General features: G+C 34.4%; 1 protein-coding gene across 1 annotated transcript in view; it reads right to left on the bottom strand.

Moving 5' to 3' along the window:
- Positions 1–26,779, bottom strand: part of GREB1 (growth regulating estrogen receptor binding 1) — a 121,973-nt gene that overhangs the window by 59,398 nt on the left and 35,796 nt on the right. The window contains exons 6-14 of the mRNA XM_051975491.1: positions 24,865–24,993; positions 20,482–20,595; positions 19,074–19,217; positions 16,668–16,853; positions 15,260–15,610; positions 12,658–12,786; positions 12,159–12,284; positions 6,936–7,133; positions 5,957–6,137 (exon numbers count right to left, since the gene is read on the bottom strand). Of these exons, the coding sequence (XP_051831451.1) occupies positions 5,957–6,137; positions 6,936–7,133; positions 12,159–12,284; positions 12,658–12,786; positions 15,260–15,610; positions 16,668–16,853; positions 19,074–19,217; positions 20,482–20,595; positions 24,865–24,993 (1,558 nt within the window). The remainder of the gene's footprint in view (positions 1–5,956; positions 6,138–6,935; positions 7,134–12,158; positions 12,285–12,657; positions 12,787–15,259; positions 15,611–16,667; positions 16,854–19,073; positions 19,218–20,481; positions 20,596–24,864; positions 24,994–26,779) is intronic.

Genomic DNA, 26,779 nt, shown 5'->3' on the forward strand with positions numbered 1-26,779 from the left:
AATGATCAGAAGGCTAAAAGTTCCTGAAATCATGTCATACTGAAAAAATTGCAAGAGATTAGCCTGAGAAAAGAAGGCTTACTGGAACATATAAAATAGCTATCATTAAATAACTGAAGGATTGCTATACGAAAGAAGATTCCTCCTCCTCTTCCTCCTCCTCCTTCCACAGTTCTAAGGGAACAGAACTGGAGCAGCAGGTTTCAGCTCAATCTAAGGGAATAACTCGTAGCTTCCAAAACTGGAATAGTTTGCCTCATGTGTTAGGTACTAAGGTAGCCTTCCTCAAAGACAACGCTAGAACTCTCTCCTACATAGAGACTTCCAGATTGCTTACAGCCACTCAGCCCTATCTCACATCTGAAATTACCTTGAATTTTCTTTGTCCAGTTTTGTATTTATTTAATGTACAAACACTGCTTCTGTGAGGGCAGGGACAGTTTTATTTTGGTTTTGTATCCCCAGAACCTATTCTAATATATAGTATATTACAATATGAATAATAACAATAACAATAATAACAATATTAAATAGCTCACATTTATATAGTTCTTTAAGGTTTGCAAAGACCTTTACAAATGTTCTCATTTGATCCTCACAATAAACCTGTCAAGGTAGGCACCATAATTATTCCTGTTCTACAAACAGTGAAACTAAAGGTGAAAAAAAACTTAAACTGACTTGCCCACGTCACACAGGTACTAAGTATCTAAGGCAAGATTAGAACTCAAGTCTTCCTGCTTCCAAGTTCCTCAGCACTTAATGAATTCTAATTGTTTGTGTTTCCTGAGTAAAAATCTAAATGGCCACTAACTAGAGAGGCTAAAGACAAAATTCCCATTTCAAGTAAGAAATTTAAGGTAGACACACATATGTGCACTTACACTCACACATGCACATATATATACATGCACACAACGCATTCACACACACACAGACACTTGCACACGCTCACATTCAAAATAGGTCATATTAAAATAACACTTCAAAATTTGCAATGCACACAAATATAACATGAATAAGTCACATATGTATATATACTTATATATATGCGTGTGTTTATATGTATATATATGTATATACAATCTCATTTTGAACCCTACAACAAACAGATAACACAAGTATTGTCATATATACTGTACATAGTGGGAATTAGAAGCTGTCAGATTAAGTAAACATAGTCATAGAGCTAATAAAAATCAAAAGTAAGAATCGAACCCATCTTACTATCAGTAAATCCAGCACTATTGATTACATAATACTATCTCTCAGTACCTTCCAAATGAAGCTACAGAATTAGAGTAGGTATTTCAGAAATCATCTAATCTAATAATCTAGGATTCATGGATGTATTTCAGGGAGTGAGTGTGGATGAGGAAAAAAAATTTTTTTCCATCATTTTTTTCCATTTTATTTCCATCAATCTCTAATTGAAATTTAGTATTTTCTTCTATTATGAATGTAGGGAACAAATATTATTCTGCAAAGGAGTTCAAAGGCCTTAGTAAACTGCCAAAGGGATTCTTGATTTACTTTAAAAAAAAGATTAAAGAAAGTTTTTATAATATTCCTGAAAACTGGATACTTATGCTTTTGTTTAAGACTTCACTGAAGAGGAATTCATTTATGTCTCCCAAGATAGCCCATTCTATTTTGGGCTAGCTCTATTGATTGGGAAATCTATGACAAGTTTTACTTAATTAGGTGCTGAATAGTTGTCCTCAATGTGTATTGAGAATACAACATGACCATGGGGCTTAAAAGAGAAAGGATTTAGGTTAATCTATGAATGGACTTCTGCCCATCAAGGGAGCAGAATGTTGAGATGGTTTATCAAGGAGGATGACTCAGTCCCTGTGAACCAAAAGAAAGGTCCATTAATTTGTCCTGACATAGAAGGCTTGGATTGTAAAGATGGTATCTCTAAAAACACCCTGACAGGTCTAAGATTTATGAATTGGATTTTATGACCCTCTAGTTTCAGGAATGAGAAGTGATGGAATGCTGACAGGACCAGAAAAGCTGATCCCTAAGAATCTGAGAGCTTAATAGACTAGAAAAAAAAATCTTGACTCAGACAATCAATAAATATTTATTAAGCACCTATTTTGTGCTATTGACTCATTCTATTGTTTAGCTAATCTCATATTTCCCTAAAAGGCAACATCAATATTAAAATATTCTCTCAATTAGCTGTTTTGGAGAGTATCTCTAAGGCAGTTTAAATTCTCCCTGATCCTGTAATATGCTTTTGATCTGCATGAATATGTATAAAGGGAATACAAAGTAATCTGAATGAGTCCATCTAAACAAAACTTAATTAAGAAGGTAATTAAATCTGTTACTAAAATCATAATTAATTACATAATGTCTGATGTCTGATATTAAAAAAAATTGGACACTATTGTTAGTATACAAACATGAATTGACTATGTTTAGAGGATAAATTGTGACCTTTCGGAAGGCAGGAATTGTTTTAAAAACTTACTCTGTAACTCCACATTATTAGCAAAGGAATATTTTCCTATAGGCATGCATTAAAGACCTGTTACTCTTAACTCTATAACTAATCTTTTAAAGGAAAACCAAAAATCCATGAAGAAGTATGGAGAGGCTTGCCTTAGGCAGAAATGGAAAAAAAAAAAAAAAAACAGAGATGCTTCAAAAACCAGGGCAACTAGACCACTAATGAATACTCATTACGAAATTGTTGCAATGATGGTAATTGTTGATTTGTTGGTTGTATAAGACTCTTTGTGACTCTATTTGTGGGTTTTCTTGGCAAAGACACTGGAGAAGTTTGCTGTTTCCTTCTCCAGCTCATTTGACAGATGAGGAAACTGGGGCAGAGAGGATTAAGTGACTTGTCCAAGGTCACACAGCTAACAACTATCTGAGGTTGTATTTGAACTTAGGTCATTCTCTCTCTAGGCCCATGAATTATATAGAATTATACAGGATACAAAAAACACCTTTTCTTGTCTATTTATGTTAACATTCTTCCACACTAAACTGTGAACTCTAAGGAGAGTGTCATTCTATAGTTAAAAGATGATGTTTATATGCTATTTTAAGGTTATTAAACACTTTAGATCAACTGTCTCATTTGATACTCACAACTATTTTATGAAAGTGGTATTCCAGTCATTCCCAATTTACAGACAGGGAAAGCAAAATCCCAAATATTTAGCATTTAACTGACTACTCTATGATCACATATCTAATGTAAGAAAAATTTGAACCCCAGATCTCTCCTGAATCTAAATTCAACCCCCTTTCTATAATACTATTAAACCAGAAACTTTTGAAGGTAAAGACTCTTATCTACATCTCCCATTGTATAGAAGCTCAAAGGCAAAGGCTTTATTTTTATGTTGGACTGAGAACTTTATGAGGTCATAGACTATATATTTCCCATCAGAATGACATTTGATGAGTAGGCCTTTTTTATTTTTTTCAAAATAAGTATCTACAGAAGATGATAGAAAAAAATCTTAGTGAAAGAATAAGAGTATTCTTCATATATCCTTGAGTTTAAAAAATTTTCTTAAACATGTGCAAAATGATTAGATAATGTAGTATCAAGTCAACATCACAGATTTCAAATTAAGCCCTTTGAAGAGGATCACTTTCACAAATAAACAGACTCATATACCTTAATTGAATTGTCCAAGGTTACAATGTAAGTCAGTTCTGAGAAAGATTCACAAATCACATCCATGAGCTCTCTTCTGTGTTCATACCCCAAATACTTTAGACATGTATCAAATCAGAGGTCAAACTAATACAAAGGGAAATACAAAATGGTATCTTCAACTTGACTTTGTATTATAAAAACAGATACTCCATCAAAGCACTCCTCTGACATCTGGAGGCAGATTCCAAAAGCTATTCTAGTTCAAGTGTGAACTTTGGCAGATCTTGGAAAGCAAGAATGTTGTACCAAGTATGAGCCTGGAGACTCAACTCTCATCCATCAAAGTAAATGCTCTATCTGAAAACAAAAAGGCTTACTGCCAGAGCATTGCCCAGCAGATGTTTTGGTTTGTTTCTAGGGCATATGACAAATGGATGAAGCATTGTGCAGTACATAGAGAGTCGGTACAAAGCCAGAAAGAGCAGGCTAACCATCTTGCCTCTGGCACATACTCTCAATGACCCTAAGTAAGTCAATTAACTTTCTCAGTAACTGTCTAAGACAATAAATTATACAAATTATAGAGAGTGTTTCTTGATTTTGTAGTTTCCTATACCAAAAAAAAAAAAAAATCGCAGGTCCAATTACTATCTTTATTTTACAGCTGTGAAAAACATGGGATACTTATACCAATGAAAACCTGGATTTTTGTAATGTGGTTTAATAAAAAGTGACCACTATTTTTTGAAATTTTACAGGACCCCCTAATGAAGAGTTGTAGACCACAAATCAAGATTTCTGTCTTTTAGCCACAGCTTTGCCATTTGCTAGCTGTGGGACCAAGTCACTTAAACTCCCCGGGTTTCTGTTCCTCATCTATAAAATCTTTATACTATCATCTAGATAAGCATTGTTGGGAGTTTAAAAACACTAAGAATAGTATATACAGTAACAATAAATATGAATAATAGTATATATAGTAATAATAATAGTTAGAAATAAAAATACCTAATTAGTAGTAGTATAATATATAACAAGTACCTAACAAGACCAACTAGTCTTTTTTTTTATTTTTAAATAACATTTTTCATTATATCAATAATTTGAAGAAACAATCAACATTTATTAAGTACCTTGTGCCAGGCATTACAAGTTGCTAAGGATATGAAAACAAGCTCTTTTACCCCTATTTTAAGGGGCTTATATTATACAGGGGAAGGCAACAAGGACATATGAAATCAACATTAAAACAATTACAAAGCAAATACAAGGTGATTTGGTGAGGCATTAGGTCGTTTTCCCTGGTATCTGACTCCTTGTAACCCCTTTTGAGATTTTCTTAGCAGACTACTGGAATGGTGTTTGCCATGTCCTTCTCCAGCTCAATTTACAGGTGAGGAAGCTAAGACAAAGAGGGCAAGGTGACTTGCATTGAGTTAACCACCTAACCACCTAGCTGCCTAGGGAAGCACTAATACCTCACATGGAAAGTCCTTAGATAGGTGGGGACACTTTTTTTTTAAGACCAACTAGTCTTAATTTAATTAATGCAGTTTAACATTTTAAGCAATGACCTTAGTATTCCTAATAAACAAAAATATTTTTGCTTTGCCTATTCTGATGTAATCATAATAATAAATTATGACAAATACCTGCAAAAAATAAAGTACTTTTGCAAACCTTTAAGGTTTACATAAATGAATTATAGCTATGAGATAGGCACATTAACACTATTTTCCCTGCAAAACATACCTGTCATTTATTTATCATATTATCACTTTTACTGTGTTCTGCTATCCAGTACCTTATTTTAATAGCACAATAAATTTAATAGATAAGCTAGCTAAATACTAAAATTCTCATTTTGCAGACGAAGAAACTGACATACAGAGATCAAGTTATTTATCCAGATCAAACAGCTAGGAAGTAGTAAAGCTTCTGCTGCTGAGAGCCATATGCTTACTTACTGCTTCTCTCACTCATGAATTTACTTGCAAACAAAAGGGTAACATAGTAAAGAATGTAGGACTTATTCAAAAGAACCTGGGTTCAAATGCAAGCTCTCATCTTTAGAAAGTCACCTCTATGAGCCTTGGTAGCCCCTTTTTAAAAATAGGAATGACCATATATACACTACTTCACAAGGTTACTGGAAGAAAAGTACATTGTAAATTGCAAAGTGATGTGTAAATATTAATAATAATCACTAAACCGCAGCCATCTATTTTAGCAACTATGCCCACTACTTCAAGAGTGAATCCCACATATAGTTTCTTACAAATAAAATTTCAATCCCCCTAGGAAACTAAGACATCTTACCTCACAAGATCCCAGTGTGCATGGTCATGGATTAGGACAAACAATGTGTGAGGATTCTGAAGAGAATTTTGCAGAAAAACCTTAAATTTGGTCTGGGCCTCTGCATCTAGCTTCATTACATACTGCTCTAGCCTCTGCTTAGTCACATGCTCCTTTTCCAAGCCAAGCTCTAGCAAAACTCCTACAAGAAGATAAAACTGCATTAGGGAGTCCAACAGGAAATCTACAGTCTAGAGATCTGGTTTGAATCCCAACTTTCTTACTTAGTTCTATCTATATGATCTAGGTTGAATCCTGAAACCTTTTCAGGAGGCCCATGAGGTCAAAATTATTTTTAGAGTTCACATTAATATGATAAAGGTCTATAGATGTAACCCACATAAATATAATCTTGAAGGTGGGGATATGATCCTCAATATTTTTTTTAAATATGAGTCCAGAAACCAAATAGTTTGAGAAATGCTAAACAAGATTTCTAAAATTCCCTCTAGTACTAAATCCAATGATCATATATGTTTATTTATTCTGCTAATAGCCAATAGAAACCTATAAGCTACAAAGTTTTTTCTAATAACCGAATTTTTTTTTATTCTAAAGAGGTTTACATTTTGTTTTTTAAATAATAGTATATTATTTTCAAAATATATGCAAAGATAATTTTCAACATTCACATTTGCAAAACTGTGTTCCAAATTTCTTCTCCCTCACTTTCCCCAACCCATCCCCTTATGAATTAAAAAAAAAATTTCCACTTCCAAAAGAGAACAAACTAAGACAGACAGCTAAAAACATCCAGTGAATTTATAGTAGCTTTCTATCTGAGTCAGATGTCCAATATAAGCCTTTCTAAAGTCTCTCAAATTTAAAAAAAAACCTCAAAGTCACAATAAAATATCTTAAGACTAGATTTTTATGTAGTTTAAAAAGATAAAATAGAGAAGAAATATTCAACATCTTCAATAAGTGCCAAACCATATACCTGAATGCCAGAGATGAAACAATGTCTGTTGATAAGTCACTTCTGAAGGTGGTACACAGATCAGAAAATCCACTTTTTCAAAGGAGCCCAAATCCAGATTCTGAGTGCTGGAGTCAGCAATGGAACACACATGGGAGAGGAGCTTCTGGGCCACAGCTAACTGCAAGGGACGTATCTGGTGCCGCTCAAGACCATAGTCTAGAAATCAAGCACTTCTGGTTAAGTCACTCCAAGTCAGTTCAATCTGATAAACATTTATTAAACATCCACTGCCATGTGTGGTACAATAGTACAAGAAAAGAGAGAAACCATACCCTGCCCTTAAGCAGCTTACACTCTGAGGAAATGAGATAATGACTGGAACAGCTAACAGGAGTTAAAATGAAAAGTATACAGGGGAGACCAAGCAGAAAGGTAAAATAAAATCAGGAAAGAGAGATTATTTCTAACAAGGAAGATTCATGGAAGAGGTAGGCCTAGAAGGAAGGAAAAGGCTTCATCAAGAAGACATGAAAAAGGGAAAGAGAATGGATTTTATAAATGCAGAGGCAAAAAAAGGGAGGGAAAGATTAGTGAATCATTAATAATTCAGCTTAGCTAGAACATAAAGGGAAGAAATGAGAACATAAGAGGAGAAATAGAACTCTAAATCTAGCCTCCAAAAGACCAAGGCACAAAGGGGCTTAAATGGCAAGTTAAAATGTTTCAACTTAATTCAGTTTACAATATGGAGCAACTGACAGTTGTGAGCAAGGACATCCATAACACAAGCAGTGAGAAATCTTGGATAATAGGTATTAGAACAAATTAGAGTGGGGAAACAGGAAGGACAATAAGGAGGCTTTTCCATTAGTTCAGGCCCAGGTAATAATAGAATGTACTCGAATGGTACATGGAGAATACATGACAAAGGCACTCCAGAGGCATACCTATATTTCCCGGCAAGCCTGGGGCTTGGATTGCAATACATTATTTGAAAGGGATTTTCAAGGCATGATGCTGAAAAGAGAATCATTCCCTACTGAGAGGAAATGAAGTATAATAGAAAAAATGGAGTGTAATTGAAAGTAATCCGAGATTTAGGACTGGGATATATGGCTCCAATCCTAGCCCTACTGGTTCCCAGCCTGAACCTGCATTCTAAACTTGTAACCTCACTAGGCTATTGAGAGGCTTATAATTTATTTTAAAAACCTAGTTTCAGTTTCATATAAGAAACTATTTCCTAATAGTTAAAGCTGCCTCAAGAGAGAGATTTCCCCATCAATGGCGGTCTTCAAAGCAAAGACTGAATGAGCATTTGTCAGGAATGTTGCAAAGGAAATTTCTGCTCAGCCCAAGTGGAGGTCCCCCTGCCAGCTCTGAGGTTCTATACATGTGCTAATGTATATAAAAGCAACATGCAAATATGCAGCATATAAATGGTAAAGAGCTAGAATTGCATCTATGCCACCCATGCAGACTGAAACCTGTCTACAAGTCACTAGTAGGTCTTTGAGAATTGATGGTGTAGAAAAATACATCACTATAAAGTCAACCTGATGATGAGGATTCAAATGACATTCCATAAGGCCCTTCTGTCTTTGCAAATAGCCCAGCCTTTGCAAACTCAAGGATATGTCCATCCTTTCATGGAGCATCAGAGTAGGTTTTTAGTGGAAGATATAAATATCAAACATTATTTTTTTTAAAACTGCCTAGAAGTACAAATCACAGAGCAGTTGTCAATCTTCATTAGTAGAGGAAAATTCTAGTTATCTTCACTGATGAAAAGATGGATCAGTCCCAAAATAAAAAATAATTATCAACAAAACATTTTTCTCTAGCACCCACATCAAGGTTTCTAAACCTGGGGCCTGTGAACTTATTTTGTTAATATTTTGATAACTGAATTTTGACGTAATTTGGTTTCTTTGTAATATTCTATTTTATTTTAAGGGGTTCACAAACTTCACTAGATTGACAAAGGAGTTCATGACACACAAAAAAGGTAAAAAGACCTTAACCCAGATGAAGATAATTATAAAGTATTCCATCAATAGCTTTCCACTCAGTCAAAACAATCCCTATTCAGTTTTCAGGAATCATAAAACCTCTGGACTGGAGAGAACTTTGGTAGTTATTCTAATTCAACCCATATCTAAGCAGGAATTCCTGCTATAATAACCCTGATAAGTGATAATAAGTCATGTTTATTATATAGTTTATATATGTAGTAATGTGTAGTAATTTATTTTATATATATACATCTATATATACACACACATAGTAATTATATAGTTACATATGTTATATAGTTTATTGTATAGTTATAAGCTAATGAGTATCATCATTCCCATTTTGCAGATGAGGAAAATGACACAGAAGGTTATGATTTGTCCAATATATGATTAGTAAATGGCAGATCCAAGTCCAGTTCCCAGACCTAGGGTCTTTCTTCTGTATTAGATTATTATATAGATTTTTTGAACAAGTGAAATTTTAGGGAAAATGGAATGTTAATAGTTTGAAATACTGAAAGAAATAATTCCAAACATAAAACATGAAAAAAGAGCTTCACTTCTGACACAATGACTCCTTTAAGCCTGACTCAGCTCTTATTATTCTGTGAGATATTTCCAATAGAATACTCTGTGTGATTCCTTTAATGGTACAACTTTTAGGCCCACAGTGGCACTAGTATAGCTGAGAACGAATGGAACATGGTAAGCAGGCCACATCATGAAAGAATTCTGCTTCCAAAAGAAGCACCAGATGAGAGAGCCTTGAACCAGCTCATCCTATTTTCTCGAAGACTATAACTAATATCATATTAATACTCTTTCACCTCCTCCTTCCCCACTCCTCGCCAAGTCTGACCACTATTCTGGCCTGTTTCAGACACCAGGGAACTCCTAAGTTTGACCACTGACTGACTGATATTCTGCTTGTTTACCGAATTGAGGTTTAAAAGATGCCTTTCCTGTCCTACCTCCCCAGGCCTTTTCTCTGTTTTACAAAGCTTCATCCTAGTAAGACAGATATTGCCAGATAGCCCTTTCACCAGGAAATTTTATATACATACACACATTCACATGTAGGCAGTGTATATAAGAAGTATATATTTATGTAGATGATATATCCATTTAGCTATGCCATATATGTATGCATTTTATACATATATTATGTGTGTATATATATTATTTGTATTTATATGTATACATATGTATTTATTTTTTAATTCCAGCAAAAGCTGAAATGTAAATCATTGGGCCTTTAGTACCCAGAACACTTGCTACTGATATAAACTTGTTATATTCCAGATCAGGCTTTCTATGTCTTGGACTTCTTAAAGCCCCATGTGCCTAAATTGCTTGGATTAGCTCTGTTTACATTCTGACATGAGAATGGGGGGAGAAAGCAATTGCTTTCTCCAGTCTATAGTTACAGAATCTAAAATGTGGAAAAGAATATAAGAGTTCCCCTATTCAAATTCCCCACCCAATAAAAAAATTGGCTTTATGGAATCCCCAACAAATGGACAACGCATTCTCTACCTGAACATTTTCAATGACAATAAATTTAATGTCCCATGAGGTAACCCATTCTGATTTTGAACAGTTATATTTGTTTGAGAAATTTTTTAATAAGCCAAAATCTGCCCCCATCACCACCATCTAACTACTAATCCTGCTTCTGCCTGGAATCTTCCTGGAATTTGATTTATTGAAAGTTTTAAGGATGCTGTTTGACCAATGCAATGATCAGACACTAATCCAGAAGATCAGTGACAAAATATGTTCCGCCCTCCTGTCTTGACAGAGAAATGATGGACTAGAGAAGAGGAGTAAGACATGCATATTTGAATATGATCGGTGTATGGATTTGTTTTGTTTAAATGAGTACAAGAGAAATGTGAGATTATTTTTGAAGGAGGGGATTATTAGGAGGCAGTAGAAATAGGAGTAATTATAGTGATATAAAAATTAAAAGTATCAATGAAGTATTTTTAAAGTGTATGAACTGAGAAAGAAGAAAGGAATTTAAATGTTCCAGACACTGTGTTTAGTACTTTTCAACTGCCCTCTTATTTAAACCTTTCAATAACCCTACATAGTAGATGTTATCCTTACTTAAAAATGAGGAAATTGAAGCAAAAATTAAGTGATTTGTCCCAAGTCAGTAAGTATCTCAAAAGCAAATTTGAACCCTGGTCTTTCTGACACCAATCCCAGAGATATAGCCACTGTACCAACTAGATGAATAGGACAAAATGAAATTCAGAGGGTAACATATAAGCAGGACAGCTTCTGCTTCGATATGATAAATGTTTCAGAGACTTTTGTTTTGAACTGTACATAATGGAGATTATTAGTTTCATGTAAAATTTTCATTTTCTGATCTCTGAAGCTAAAAATGCTCAAATGTTCTGGAATTTGTCACATTCAGGATAATAAAAGTTAAGAATGTATTTAAAACAAAAACAAATCAATGAAAAGAAATTACTCGATTGAGCAAATATTCTCTTTTATAGAAAATAGTCTTTCAGATGTTTGAACGCAAAGATAACACTTGCCCTGTTATCACCCAAATTTTTTTCCTCCAAACTAAATACACCTCCTCCTTTCAAAAGATCTTCAAAGGGCGGGGTTCCCATATAGAACAAACCTCTTTCTTAATCGATAAGACAATTAAAGCCTAGAAAGCTTTCAAAAGAAAGCCAAAGGAAATATAGTTTAAGCAAGTAAAAAAAGAAGCCCAGATTCAAAACCTGGTTTCTTGCCAAATCCAATGTTTTTTATCTTACAATCATGCTCCCTCCCATTCTGGCCAACTTCCTCAGTGTAGCATCAAATAAAACTCAAGGATGATGCCCCATATGAGAATTTAAGTAAGTGAAAAAGTTAGTGAAAAAAGGATGAAAAGCTAAGACCACCCAAAAGTAAAATGTCTTATCTTTCTCTCTTTCTAAATAGAATCCCCAGGACCCAGAGAGTAAAGGCAATAAATAACTGAGGAATGTCTGTTTTAAACCAGAAGGCAACTCAAAGACTGGTAAGAAAAACCTAGCCTACTGAGATAAACAGACCTCTCTGTTATTCCTAATTCAGGAGGCCAAAATGCAGGAACTTCAGTTAGTGAAAATAATGAAAAGTTCTAATAGTTGAAGTCTTAACAATGTACAAATCTAAAGCTACCATCAAATTCCAAATCATCCCAGTTGCCTAACCTCTTGTTACTTACTTGTACACAAAGGAGTCCCACTGGCATCCAGGGCTGCTGGTTTATTTATTGAAGTATTAAGTGAAGAAGAAATGTGATTTTGGTTTTCTTGATAAAACTTGTCCAGCAAAATATCAATGTCACCCTCTAACAGATAAAGAGAAGAGAATAGAAGCATATTTAAAATCTTTTGTGAGTAAACACAATAAAGTTCTAAGAACTATATTCAGAGTCAAAACAGCCTACCACCCAGAACTACTTTTATCATGCAAAGGACGGAACACAGGTCAATACAAAATTAAATGCCTGGGCCATCATACAATGCCCCTGACATTAGACAAATGTCTAATTGTCTAATTAGTAGACATTTAGTCCGTCACATATTTCTATTTCATAATGTCTTTCTCAGTGAAATATCTAAGAAGAGATTCCAATATATGTTTCTGGCTTTTCTTTTTTGGTTCCTTCCCATCACATAGATTTGGGAAAATAGATAACAATTAATTGGATGATCTCTTACCTGGGCAAAGAGTGCTAAAAAAGGCACCTAAAGATTCCACTTTTCCAGTCATAAGCTCATAATTTACTTCTTTCTGATACTCTGTTGGGCTGAGTAGGCTTTCAGAGAGAATTCGGGCCTGATACTTTCCTAGAAAACAAAGCAACTTATTGTCTATTTCCATAGTGTGGGCACACAATTAGTTCTATATAAATGTTAGCTATTATTATTATTTGAAAAACAATTTGCATAAGCCAAAAATGAGTAACCTTAAGGTGACAAAACTCATATAATCCTAGACAAGTTTTTTCATCTATCTAGTGAAGAATCCTGAATTACTGATCTATTATTTTTTTAAATATTTTTAAAGTTTGAATTAGATAACCTAAAATAGAGATCCTTAACCTAGGGTGCAAGAACTTATATATTTTTTAAATATACTGATAACTATTTCAATATAATTGGTTTATATCACAGTCCTATATATTTTATTTTATGCATTTAAAAACTATTCTGAAAAGTTCACAGACTTCAGCAAAATACCAAAGGGGTATATGATATAGGAAAGATTAGGAAGCACTGTCATAACTGACAATTTTGTGTCCTAAGATGTTAAACCCAGCTTTGATGTTTTTTTTAAACACATTTCTTCTAACTCTAATAATCTATATGCTCTAATTATAATTCTAATTCTCATTAAAATAAAATTCTATTTTCCTGACCCCTGCCTCCCCAAATTGCTAGCACTTCCTCTCTCCTGAAATCAATTTTTATTTACTTCTCTGTAAAATAGGGAAGAAAAGAGACAAGGAAGTTTCTTAAGGGGACAGATGGTTTTCATCTTTGTTTTTGATCACACGCATGTAGGACAGTGCCTAGGATATAGTAGGCTCTTAATACCTGTTGAACTGAATTGAAATTCCTTCCATCCATTTAACTAACAACCCTTCCATAATTTGGAGCTTAAGGTACCCATCTATGGTCACACAGTGAGTATGTACCAAAAGTTTAAGGAATTCTAGACTTCTGCACTCCAAAACTATCCTTCTAATCTCTATATTATATTCATTTTCTATTCTATATTACTTCTAAAACCTACTCTCATGTATAAAGAACCAAAATCTCTATAACCAAGCAACTCTTTAAGATCATATTTCAGAAAAGGTACAGATCAACCAATATAGGAATTCATCCAAGAGTACCTGTAAAATTGTATCAAAAAAATATAATCATAGATCTAGTCTCTCTAAATATGTCACCAAATCCTAAAAGTGGAACTGAAGCATTAGAGGGTATGATTTTTGGTAAATTTAACTTTCAGATTACTTTTCATTAAGATTATCTAAATTCAGAAATCCACCAGCATTAACTGGTTATGCAATGAAGCTGGAAGTATGATAAATGGCAGATAACATGGCTTAGTTAAAAAGCCCCAGATTTGGAGGTTAAGGACATCCTGGTTCTATTCTTTTTTACCTGTGTATCCATGGGAAAAATCACTTAGCTTCATGTTACCAACTAAAGGAATAAAGATTCAACAAGCAAATAAGAGAAAAGATATTTCATTTAAACTACATACACACACACACACACACACACACACACACACACACACACACACACACTATTGTTTTATCACCAAAAAAAGAAATTCTAACTTCCCTTCCAACTCTAAAGCCTATGACTTATTTTTATCCCTGTTTTACCCTGTCAACTCAAAAAAATTTCTCTCTTCATCTTACATGTGTTTTACCATTAAAAGGATAAAGATTTCTGCAATCCTACAACTCTGATACAATCTAATACAAAAAATCTGTGCATGTGCCGGCAAAAACAGAGTATTATTGACAGTTTGATAAAAAACAACATTAAACTATAAATAAATTTTAAAACCTATGATGTTCTAGGGAAATACTTAGAATGTAGATAATATACAATCTCTGGTATTTTTTTTTATTTATTTCATTTTCATTTATTTCATTTCATATGGAATAAAACAAGCAATTCCATAACAGTATAATAATAAAAAAAAAAGAAACTGCAAATCTATTGTGTACAACTTGCTATTCCTTTTAAACTTAAATAGTTATCATCCAAATTTCCTTTTTCCCCTTTTTTTCTTCCTTTTCTATTTCTGTCCCAGAGTGCACTACTATTAGATACAAATAGGGATATGTATCTATTTATACATGTTTATATATGTGCATGTGTGTGTATGTATACACACATATATGTATATATATATACATTTATACCTATGTGTATATATAGATATGTATGTGTATATGTATATATAGAAACATGTATATGTGGTAACAGAGACACAGAGAGAAATACTTTTAACAGAATATAAACACCATAAAATCATATATACAGAATATAAACATCATTAAAAAAGTTCTAAAATGTTTGTTGTAGTCTCTGACTTTATAATGTTTACATTCTATTAAAACAAAAATATACAACATTTTATGAATAGAAAAGATTTCTAGTGGAGGTGATATTTTTGTTGGACTTTAAAATATTGGTAAAACTTTACAAAGCAAAAAAAAAAAAAAACAGCATTCTAAGTAACAACCTGCAGGGAAGAGGAAAAAAAAGGAATGGAAAAAATGAGGCTTACCTGTAACTGCAATACAGGAGTCAATTGGTGTATTCCTACATGCACATATAATCACAACGTAGTTAGTTTTCACAAGTTTCCCTTCAATAAGTAACTTGAACATCTCTGAAAGTCCCTCTGCCAAGGAGTAACTACATTCAATGATATGAACACTGTCATTGCAAGAACTGGCTGCCAAGCCAGCCAGCCATGGAAGTTGGGCAGATGTCACTGGGGCAATGTGACTAGGAACTTGAGGGAAGGGCTGCGGTGTAGCTTGTTGATACTGACGGATCTCTGACAAATGGGATTCTCTCCAGGAACGCATAAATATCTGCTCCAGATCTTCAATTAGAGGAACCTGGTCTGAAGCTAACAAAGACAAAGTTCAATTTTTTAAAAGTCTAACTCTTAATTTAAAGTTGTTTATTGTGAAGGAAAAAATTAATATCACTTTCCTAACATGATGGATCCACTAAAGACTAAAACTTCTAAAATAAAGGTATGTACCTTGTTTTAAACAATGAGTTTTGTTTTGGGAGAAAATGTCCACAAAATGATTTTTTGTGGAACAGACTTATAAATGATAACAATTCACATTTAGAGTTTATAAATGCACTTTAAAGTTTACAAAATGCACAGATATTTCCAAAAACCTTGTGGGTAATCTCTTTGAGGACAAGAAGTCATACTGTCTTCAATTTATCAGTTTTAGCATCAAAGGATCATAAGCAGAAAGAGATCTAAGAAGTCACCTAGCCCAGCATCCTCATTTTACAGATGAGGAAACTGAGTCCCAAAAAGATTAATTGACTCGGTAACCAATTATGAAGTTAGCAACCATCCTGGTAGTGTGCAGCAGAGCCAATTGTCAAATCCAGGTCTTCTGAATCCAAATCCAGTGCTCTTTCCATGTCACCATACAGTTTTATAAAGAAGAAATGCTAAGAATGTGTTTTCAATTCATAGTACAAACATCTAGAAGAATCCTTAATCAAATTTAAAACAAATTCAAACATTATCTTTAAATGAGAAAAAAACAAGTTTTCAAGTATTTGAATACTTTAAATTGATGCACTTTAAAGTTTACAAAATGCACAGATATTTCAAGTATTTGAAACAAGTGCAAAGGAAACTCAGTTTTACTCAACTTTGTATCATTTGATTTCATTCATTGCTATAAACATTTAAGCCCACATTTTATAACAAAAAGGTGATAGGTATGATGACTTCATAATGTCTTTAAAAGCTTTTATTAAACACTTTAAATATATGTGTATATATGCATATATATGTACATGCATGCATACACACATATTTCTCACATCAGACTACTATCACAATTTTTCAGCAGCCTCATTACATTGCATCATATTTATCACATTCTACAATCCTCCCTATATTGAAAAAAAAAAAAAAAGATACTCACCGAGCTGAACAAGATAATAGACTGTCAATAAAAGCTGCATTTCCTCTGATATGGGCTGTATCGTAGATGCACCATATTGTTCATAAGCTCGAGATATCGACTGAGAATTCTGGTAGCACGTGTACAAAAGGGAACTAACTATGACATCACTAAGGTTGCCACAGAGGTAGGGGAAGTTCCCGTGACCTAGAAAAGAAGCATAATCATTTACCATACATTGTATAAAATCTTGTTTCATATACCCCTTGCACAAACTATCCCTGACTTTTAGGAGTTGAAAGTCTAGAGAGCACTTATCTCACTTTCTTCATGAAGTCACAACAATCTATAGGAAACTAATTCTCTCTTCTCTAGATCTCTGCAGGGCTTGGATGTCCAAGGTAGAAGGAACCTTGGTTGCCTTCAAGTACCACCTGAAATTCTATCATCTAAGAAGCCTTTTCTGATCCCTCTCAAAGTTTAGTGCCAATACTTAAAACAATGCATGGCCCATAGTAAGCACTTAACCAATGTTTATTGATTAATGTCTTCCCTCCATAAACTATCTCCAATTTATCCTATATATATTTTGCTTGGACATAATTACATGTCATCTTTCCCATTACACTCTAAACTTCTTGAGATCAGGGACTGATTTTCTTTTCTTTGTATCTTAGTGCTTAGTACAGTGTCTGGCACATGGTAGGCACTTAATAAATGCTTTCTATGATAGCTTGACCCTACAGATAATAACACTTAGATATTGCCCCGATTTTATAGGAAATAGACTAAGGTAAAGTAACTTGCTTAAGGTCATAAAGCAATTGGCTGAAGGAGTCACTTATACTATCTTATAGTATCTAGTGTATTTAGTATCTAACTTTTAATCTATGTGAATGACTATTATTGCTGAAAGCTAGATTAAAAATCCCCAGAGGGCAGAGAATGTTTCTCCATTCATTCAACATTTATTTAGCATCTACTGCATTTAACATAGGGGCTGATGCAAAGTTTAGATAAAGCTTACCCCATTCATGTTTGTATCTTGCATGATGCCTAGAAAAGCAACTTGTAGGTGCTTAACCACAACAGTCTTTGCTGGGTTAGAAATAGAAATAAGAAATTCTATTCAGATTATTCAAATTCAGATTCAAGCTCAAAGAGCACCTATCTAAAGAGTAGAGACTTTTATATTCTAAAATTGATTGCTTAGTTTTTCCAGAATAGGAATGAATCAATCAGGGTCTTCTTGATTCTTATTCATCTTCATCAGATCAGAAAGAAATGTTTAACCTGCCTTGAGATTCAGGTTAACTGCACACCTGATGCAGACAAAGAGGTCTCTCCAGGATTATGTCTTGAGACCTGGGATGGAGTAGAGGGACTAACAAATAAAAAAGCTGAAGGCCCAGAGATTACTGATAACTAGATTGGCTCTGCTTCTTCCTGAATTCCATTTCATTCTTCTGTTCTAATGAATTCCATCCTAGTTTTTCATCCTGTTCTAAACTAAACCTTGGCTTTTCACTTCTAAGGAAGAACGGCTGATAGATTATCAAGAAAAAGAGGGGCTACAATAGGATAGTTTTTCCTTTTCAATTTTCTATCTTTTACTTAAAATGAGCATAATCTTGGAGGGTTCTCAGTTCCAAAAGATTCCGGGCTAAAATTAAGCAGTGTCATTAGTGTATTTTGGGTTGGGGGAAAAAAACAAAATTGTTTCCTTGGCAAGCAATTCTCCTGTTAACAAACCAAAATCAGTAACAACATGCTCACACATGTTATCTGCCTCCATCATATGCCCCCCGAAGTGGGCAAGTTCCTCTAGAGAATGCTTAGCAGAGGGATAACTGATAACACCCAAGGGGGCAGCGCTAAAGGAACCACATGCTATTAGCAAGAAAAAAACTCCTGGGGGATCTCTATACTTTGGGGATGGGAATAAGTGCTAACACTGAGGCTAAGACTTGTCTTAGAGTCTCAACTAATCAACAAGCACTTATTAAATACATAATATATTCTAAGAACTATATTTATAATTCAATAGCAGAGATGTCCCACTGCTTCCCCAAAATCTCTCCTCTTTCCTGGGGAATCATTTACCATACCTATTGATCCTGGAAGAGACAACTACAGATAATACCTTGGACTTATAACATCTCAAAATCCAATGCTTTATGTATACTTTAAGCAGTATAGAATTCAATGGCACTATTATCTCCCCTGTTTTATAATTCTACTAATGCCACTTATACATTTTTAAATCTTTATAGCCATGTCATATTGCTCATCGATATCCACATTTAGCTTGTCGTCAATTTTGTGCTGTTGTTCTTTCCAGTTCTGACATTCTACTGTTTTATAACTGTAAGAATATGTTTCTTTCTCTTCAAAACAGCTTCCAAGTGAGTTTGCTGGTGTATTTACCTTTAAATATAACAGGCTTGGCCTTGCATATTTTCAGTAAGTTATCAGGAACAGAAACAGGCTCTCCAGCAGCTACCACAGGAGACGAGATTGTGGCTGGTCCCAACAAACCTGTCTGAGGCAGACAGGGCACTCCTGCATTGTCTAAGAATGCAATCACCAAAGTGAAAGGGTCAAACACACTCAAAAGGGCATGTGCAAAAAATAAAAGAACACCAATCCACATAGCAATACCTTGACCACTTTTGCCATCTGAAAGAAGTCTTTTATAGATAGCATAATCTAGCCACTAATTTTTTAAATGTCAGCTTTTATTTATTCTCATGGCATGAGAGTTTATAAGAATCACATTTGCCAAAAAATATCTCAGTATTTCAAAAAGTCTTTCCTCAATAGGATTCTGTGAAGTTAAAAAGACAATCATTACTATCCTCATTTTCTAGATCACAGGATCATAAATAGACATTTTAAAAACTGAGGTTGAGATAGCTGAAGTGATTTTTCCAAGCCTGCACAGTGCTAATCAGAACTCAAACTTTCATTTCCTGATTCTCAGACTGATGTTCTGCCTTAATTATCCTCATTTGGTTGGGGGGAAGAGAAGAACAGGTCAAAAGCTATGATTTTATCAATGTATTTTTGGGAAGGAAAGTGCCTGTCCCTGAAACACACAGCTAATAAGTGTCTGAGAACATATTTGAATTCAAGTCCTCCTGACTCCTGGACTAGCATTCTATACACTGCAATCACTTTGTTGCACCAATTTCATGAATGTAGAGAACTCTCAGTGTGTACACTCCCTTCACAAATGCAAAATGGAATATATGTAACTTATAATCACTTTTAATTACAATGTAACTAATAGTTTTAGAGAGTTCTTGAGGGCACTAAGTGAATTGCTAAGGTTACAAAGTGAACACATGACAAAGGAAAACTTGAACTCCAGTCTTTCTAACTCAAGACCTACTTCTGCTATCCTACTCTCTCCTACATTTTAATATAGGATTAGCATAATAATGAATCAATATGTAATTATATAAAACATAACTGATTTTGTAGTCTTTTTCTCCTACAAAGAGCTCAAACATAAATTAACAATTTATAAATTATTTGCAAATTATTTAACAGTTATAATTCATTAATTCATAAATTGTATATGACTTATACAACAATTATAATTCATAAATTATTTTTAAAACATTTTACAAATATTATTATTAATGCTAAGTGGTTTATTTTTCATGAGCAAACATAATCAATATGAGCTCTGATGAGAATTCTCTTTAGGGAATGCACCAAACCCCAGCATTCACTGGTAACCCAATAGAATATTCCATAGAGTTCTCCTTCTTCCCTCCTTTCATATAGCCCAAAGCCACTGTTGTAAAATCGCCCTGCTGTCACTTACCATTTTTCATCCTGTGTGTACCTGTCTGTGTGTAGCAGGGGTCTATCACTGATGGAGACTCAGGAGACCATCCTTTGTGGCGTTTCTTGGGAGGGCCCGAGTTAGTTAAAGTGCCTAAAAGACATTTAGAATTAACAATATTGGTATTTTTAAAAAGCTTCAATCAAACTTTTTCAGCATTTTCATGATTTTGAGGGGGATTTTTTTTTGTTTTTTTGGTATTCCTGCTAGCAGGCCTTAAAACGTTTGGAACTGCTGACATTACAAAATTGAGCTGATGAAAGGCTCAGATATTTGGCTTCATATAAATATCTTTGATTTAAATTATAAGCATCTGGTATATTTTCAAGTAACAATAAATGCCATGTGTTTTTTTTTTAATCTCCTTCTCTCCCTGCCCCCCCATACACACACACACACACACACACACACACACACACACACACACACACACACATCTATTCCACCCACTTTATAAATCTATGTCTAGAAACTTTAGCAATTCAAACTATTCCTGGAAAAAAAATGAAGCTGGCTCATAAACCTACATTCAACAAGTTGTCACCAGTAGATGGCAGCAATTCTCCACGTGTGCTTCCCATCAACTAATATTTCAAGGAGGAAATGCATGAGGTATGGCAATAGTCAATACCTTGGTGACTAAGTCAGGTTACTTAAATGTTAATTTCTCAAGCTGTGGGTTGCCACTATTGTAAAATTCATCATAAATCAGTCACACTACTGGTGATTATTTTCTCCATATTTAACTAGACTGGCCTTTGGAATATCAGTAGCCAGATTTTAGCAACTTTGTATACTCTGCCAGAGTTTTTACTCCACTGGCACAGCCTTCATCAGCCCAGGCTCACCTCCATTCCCCATTGAGAGATTTGCAGGACATTTGTAAAGGAGGGAAGCTAGTGAATTATTCAAAGCATCAAAAGCTGGTGAGTCAGTGTGCACTTGCACACACTATAGGTAGCATTTATAAAATGTATTATGGTTTGCAAAGGGTATTATGTGTTATCTCACTTTGATCCTGTCAAATAACTCTATGACACAGGTGCTTCCTTTATTTCTATTTTACAATTAAGGGAAATGAGGCTGAGAGGTTTCATAACCTTTCAAACCTTTCTAGCTTTCAAGCTAGAAATCATCTGAGGGAGGATTTGAACTTAGTTCTTCTACCTCAAAATCCAGCTCTCTAATTATTATCTAGATGTATATGACTATAAATATATGTGACTTTATATCTTATGTCTTCCACTAAATGATGCCTTATCTTAGTGAGAAAATGAGCCTGGGCAGTTAGATTGAGGCAATTAGGGTTAAGTGACTTACCCAGGATTACACAGTTAAATAAGTGCCAAATATCTGAAGCAGTGTTTGAACCTGAGTTCTTCCCGATTCCAGAGCCAGTGTTCTATTCACTGAGCCACCTCACTGCCCTTGAATATGAAACTTGAAATCAGAAAGACCCAAGTTCAAATCTTTCCCCAGACACTTAGTAGGTGTACAATTATGAGCAAAAGCAAGTCCAGTAGCCTCTCTTGACCTCCTTTCCCTCATCTGTCAAAGAAAATACCTCTGAAAACTTTTAAGGTTATATATATATATATATATATATATATATATATATATATATATATATATATACACATACATAGACACACACATATACATACATATATGGGTATATATGTATAATGTGTATATGTACATATATACATATATACTATTATTGTTGTTATTACAATATATGCCAGCAAAGTACAAATTTTGGAAGGCCCTACCCAAATTCCAAAGGCTTCAAATAAAATGTCAGTGATACACTATGTAACAATTATCAAGAAAGAACCTAGTTATTAAGTTTAGTATGGTATCACCAGTGTGGCTTGTCACTTAGCATTAAAGCTAAATGAGGGAATATTCTAGAAATATAAAGAAAAAAATTGATGAAATGTGTTCCTCTCAGCTCCCTAAAAAAAAAAAAAAAAAAAGCTCACTGAAATGCTTGAGTATAGATCCCAAAAATTTCAAGTTGGGATGATCTCAAACACCATCCATTTCAATTTATCTATACATTACATAAGCATTGCTATAAACAAAGCAATCATCCAGCCTTTCCTAAATGAATGGGAGAAATGGGGAACTCACTATTTCTTGAGGTAGCCTATCTCATTTTGGGACATTTCTCATTGATCAGGACAAAGTACAGTGAAATCACCATTTCCTTAATCCTATACACTGTGATTCTATTGATAGGGCCTACGTTCTCATTAGCTTTTCTGAATGCAATGTCATACTATTAATTCACATTGTATTTAAAATCATAAATTATTACAACAGCATGGCTACTCTTCCATCTTGTATATATAAAGGTTAGAGTTTTTATCTCATTTTATTAAATTCATTCCAAATTCAATCCTGTCAAGAACTTGCTGGCTCCTAGATCTCCAGAAAGGTTACGTTATGGAATTTTTCATCAATCAAGATGCAGAAGAAAGATTATATTAGATTAGAATGCCCTGATAATCTTGATCTCAACCCAGGCTAGGCCCCATCTAGGAGGTAGAGTTTGTATCCCTTCAAATGAACTCATTACAAAATCCAAGATGAGGAGGGAGAGGTGAAGCTAGAAGAAGAGGGTACATATTAAGAAACTGCATCAATCCAAAGATGTATTTTTTTCCTTTCAATAAGCTCACATTTTAGATAGTTGCATATTTTGTGGGACCAATATATCTGGACCAATATAGTACTCATCCTATGTAGAAGAACAGAAAATTTATTTCAGGTTCCAAAGGAAATAAATATCTAGGATTTGAGACTGAGTTTTAATCAAGTCATTACTGTTGTATCTGATTCTTCATTTGGGATTTTCTTATCAAAACACTAGAGTAGTTTGTCATTTCCTTCTCTAGTTCATTTTACAGATGGGGAAACTGAGGCAAACAGGGTTAGGTGACTTTCCCAGAGGTCACACAGCTAGTGAGTGTCTAAGACCAAACACTTATGAAGAAGAGTCTTCCTTATTCCAAACACAGAGCTCTATCCATTGTGCTACCTACCTGCCCTAAAGATTGAGTACTAAATTTGCCAACTATTTCCCTTTGGCACTGTTGCACTAAAAGTCACAAAAGATCTAAGAATTTTAAAAATTTAGAGTATTTTGCTTATGGGATATACTATGGCCTTAATGGCCCTATTCAATTTGATTTCCTACTTATCCCCTAGACCTTCATCCCTTGCTCACACTGCCTCCTTGCTCATAGCATTTCCCTAAATAAAATGTTCAGCTGACTCCTCTCCAAATCTAACTCATTGTTCAGGACTAAACTTCAGTCCCACCTCCTCCATTTACCCCTTCTCCTAACTCTTTCATACCCCCTAAAGCTTATTTAATATAATATTGGATTCTGCTATCATTTCCATTGTTATTTATTCACTAGTGGTTTTGTGGACATATATGTCTGTTATATCCAGTGAGATAAGATCCTCTTAGACAGAGGCTGCATCTTATCACAAACACAATAATAATAAAATCAACTGGTACATTTTCTCATTTAATCCTCATTACAATGTTATGTGAAGCAGGTGTACATACACATGCATATGCATATACATGCACATGCACATGCACACACACACACACACACACACACACACACACACACACATCCATCCATCCCCCTTGGTGATTTCATCAATGGGGAAGCTTCTTCCACAGAAGGAAACTGGAAAGTAAGCTCAGCTGTAATTTATGATCTTCAATAGTTGTCTGGTCAGTAAAAGGTTAAGTGACTTGACCCTAGCCACATAGCTACTGTGTTAGAGGCAAGAATTGAGTCTTCCTAAGTCCAAAAAGAGTCTTCTAACCACTCTACCATCCTGCTTCTGAAGAAAATGAGTCACAGAATGAGGAAGGAGATTCACCAAATTTTTACAGCCAGTAAAGTGTGACACAGTGAAAAGATCACTGCTCTGGAGACAGAGGACTCTGATTCAAATCCCAATTTTGATGCTTACTACTTAAATGGGGCAAGTCATTTCATCTCCCTGGGTCTCTGTTTCCCCAATTGTAAAGTGTTTGAGCTTAATGTGCTCTGAGGATTTATCCAGCTCAAGATCTGTGATCCAACACCACCCAATCTAATGCTCTAATCCCCATACCATTCTGTCTTTGCTCCATAGTACATCACCCTGAGTACATACCTGTGGACTTGATACAATCCAAAACATAAAATTCTTTAACAAATGAACATTTATCAGTACTACTATTATTAGTTCCTAAGGAGCAAGAAGAAATAAATACTTCTAACCCCATAGGCTGGGATCTGAATGTGACCTGTTTTGTGTATAGACACAGAAATGCAAAGCTACCTAATACCGAGGGTCTTGTTGGGACTGACAAATTGTTTTTCACTAACTGTTGATGCTTGGGTGAATCTTTCCCATTGAAAACAGCTGGACTCATTGCTGACATTTGAAGAGGATGATCAGATGTAGTGCCTGAAACCAAAGAATAGAGAAGCTCAACATGATATGATTAGATCTAAGAGCATTTTCCCCATTTTACTATATAAGCTGTTCATCAAGGAAATCTATTTTTGAGGTTGGAGTCAACAAACTATAATATTTCAGCTCTTCTAAGAGGACATATATAAATTCCCACATGTGCTTCAAGAAGTACAAACTGATCTGATCTACAAGTCTGAAAGTTATACAAAGCCACTGTGGGGTACCCCAGAGCTTGTGCTCTACAACTCCAATGTGTTTCCCCATAACTGCCCATTGAGAACACAGGTTGGAACCAGGATAGGACTTGCAAAGGACTATAATGGTTTCAGTTACCTAATTTACTCTAACCCTGAACTGGCCACAGGATCTAAGGACACCCTAATAAAGAGATGGGATCAATCAACTATTTGTGGAATCTGAGTTTAGTTAGACTCATATCTAAGAGACTAAGTTTCCATGACTTTTGGTGTTTAACTTGAGAACAAGGACTTACTTTGGGGACTAATGAGTCACCCTATGGTTAAGAGAATAGTCTTGACTCAGCTCTAGAACCACGTGGTATCAAGTAATGTTTATACAAAAACATAAGCACTCACAAAGCATCCCTAGAGGCTTTCAAATACAGCAACTGTCCTACACTATGCATGTTTGTTAATGATTTGGTTTGTCAGTCACCTACAAAAGGCATCACGTACTAGCATCTTTGGATTTGACAACCACTTATTAATATTGCTCTTTTACTGGGAATACGCCCATTATAAGTTCTTGAAACACACAAAAAAAGAAGGATCTAAAGACCATTTAAAAATATAACCCTGAAACTATCATGCCTATTATACTACTTATGATAACACTCCATCCTATAGGTTAGAAATCACAAATATTATCAGCACAATCTTTAACATGTCTAACAAAGGTGAATAACTTTTTGTTTGTTTGTTGGGATGTTTGTGTTTATCTTTGCTCTTTCCTCTACTCTGTCGTAAGGGGAAGAGAAGGCTTCAGTCCTTCTGAGGAGAAAGGAGGGAGACAATCAATCTTTTGTTGGTTTTCTTAACAACAACACATGGAAGGAAAAAAATAAATAAGTCAAAAATTATTCTGATTACTATATTCCTCCAATGCAAAGTAGATAGGTAAGTGTCCTAGAGTAGAAATTATTAATAGTAAAAAAATAGTATTTTTAAAATATTTTAATATATTTTGATAACTATATTTCTTTATAATTGTTTCCTTTATGATCTTATGTATTTTTCCACACACTTCAAATCATTATGCTGAGAAGAGGTACATAGGCTTTTACCAAATTACCAAAGAGGATAGTAGTAGTAGTAGTAGTAGTAGTAGTAGTAGTAGTAGTAGTAGTAGCAGTAACTTTCATATTTTTAAATTAGCAAAGTGCTGTACAAATTACTACCTCATTTTAACCTCACAACAATCCTAGAAGGTAGATGTTAATATTTTTTTTCTATTTTACAGGTGACAATCTGAGGCAAACTGAAGTTAAAGTCATATAGCTAAGTATCTTAGTCCATGACAGATGAAGGTAAAACTCTCTATCCTACAGACTCAAGGATAAAAAAATAGGAGGGAATTCTGTACAAACCTGTTGTACACCTTTTCCCCTACTCCACCCAACCAGAATTGTATCATGCTAGCTCTCCACCTCATGATCAGTCCACTATGCTTTCTGGATTCGTATCCAGAAGTTAAAGTTTATGAAAATATACAAAATTGATAAAGTAATTTTGATTTGAAAAACTTTTAACCTTCAGGG

This window comes from Antechinus flavipes, chromosome 2 (assembly GCF_016432865.1).
Source record: "Antechinus flavipes isolate AdamAnt ecotype Samford, QLD, Australia chromosome 2, AdamAnt_v2, whole genome shotgun sequence".
NCBI classification, from domain to species: domain Eukaryota; kingdom Metazoa; phylum Chordata; class Mammalia; order Dasyuromorphia; family Dasyuridae; genus Antechinus; species Antechinus flavipes.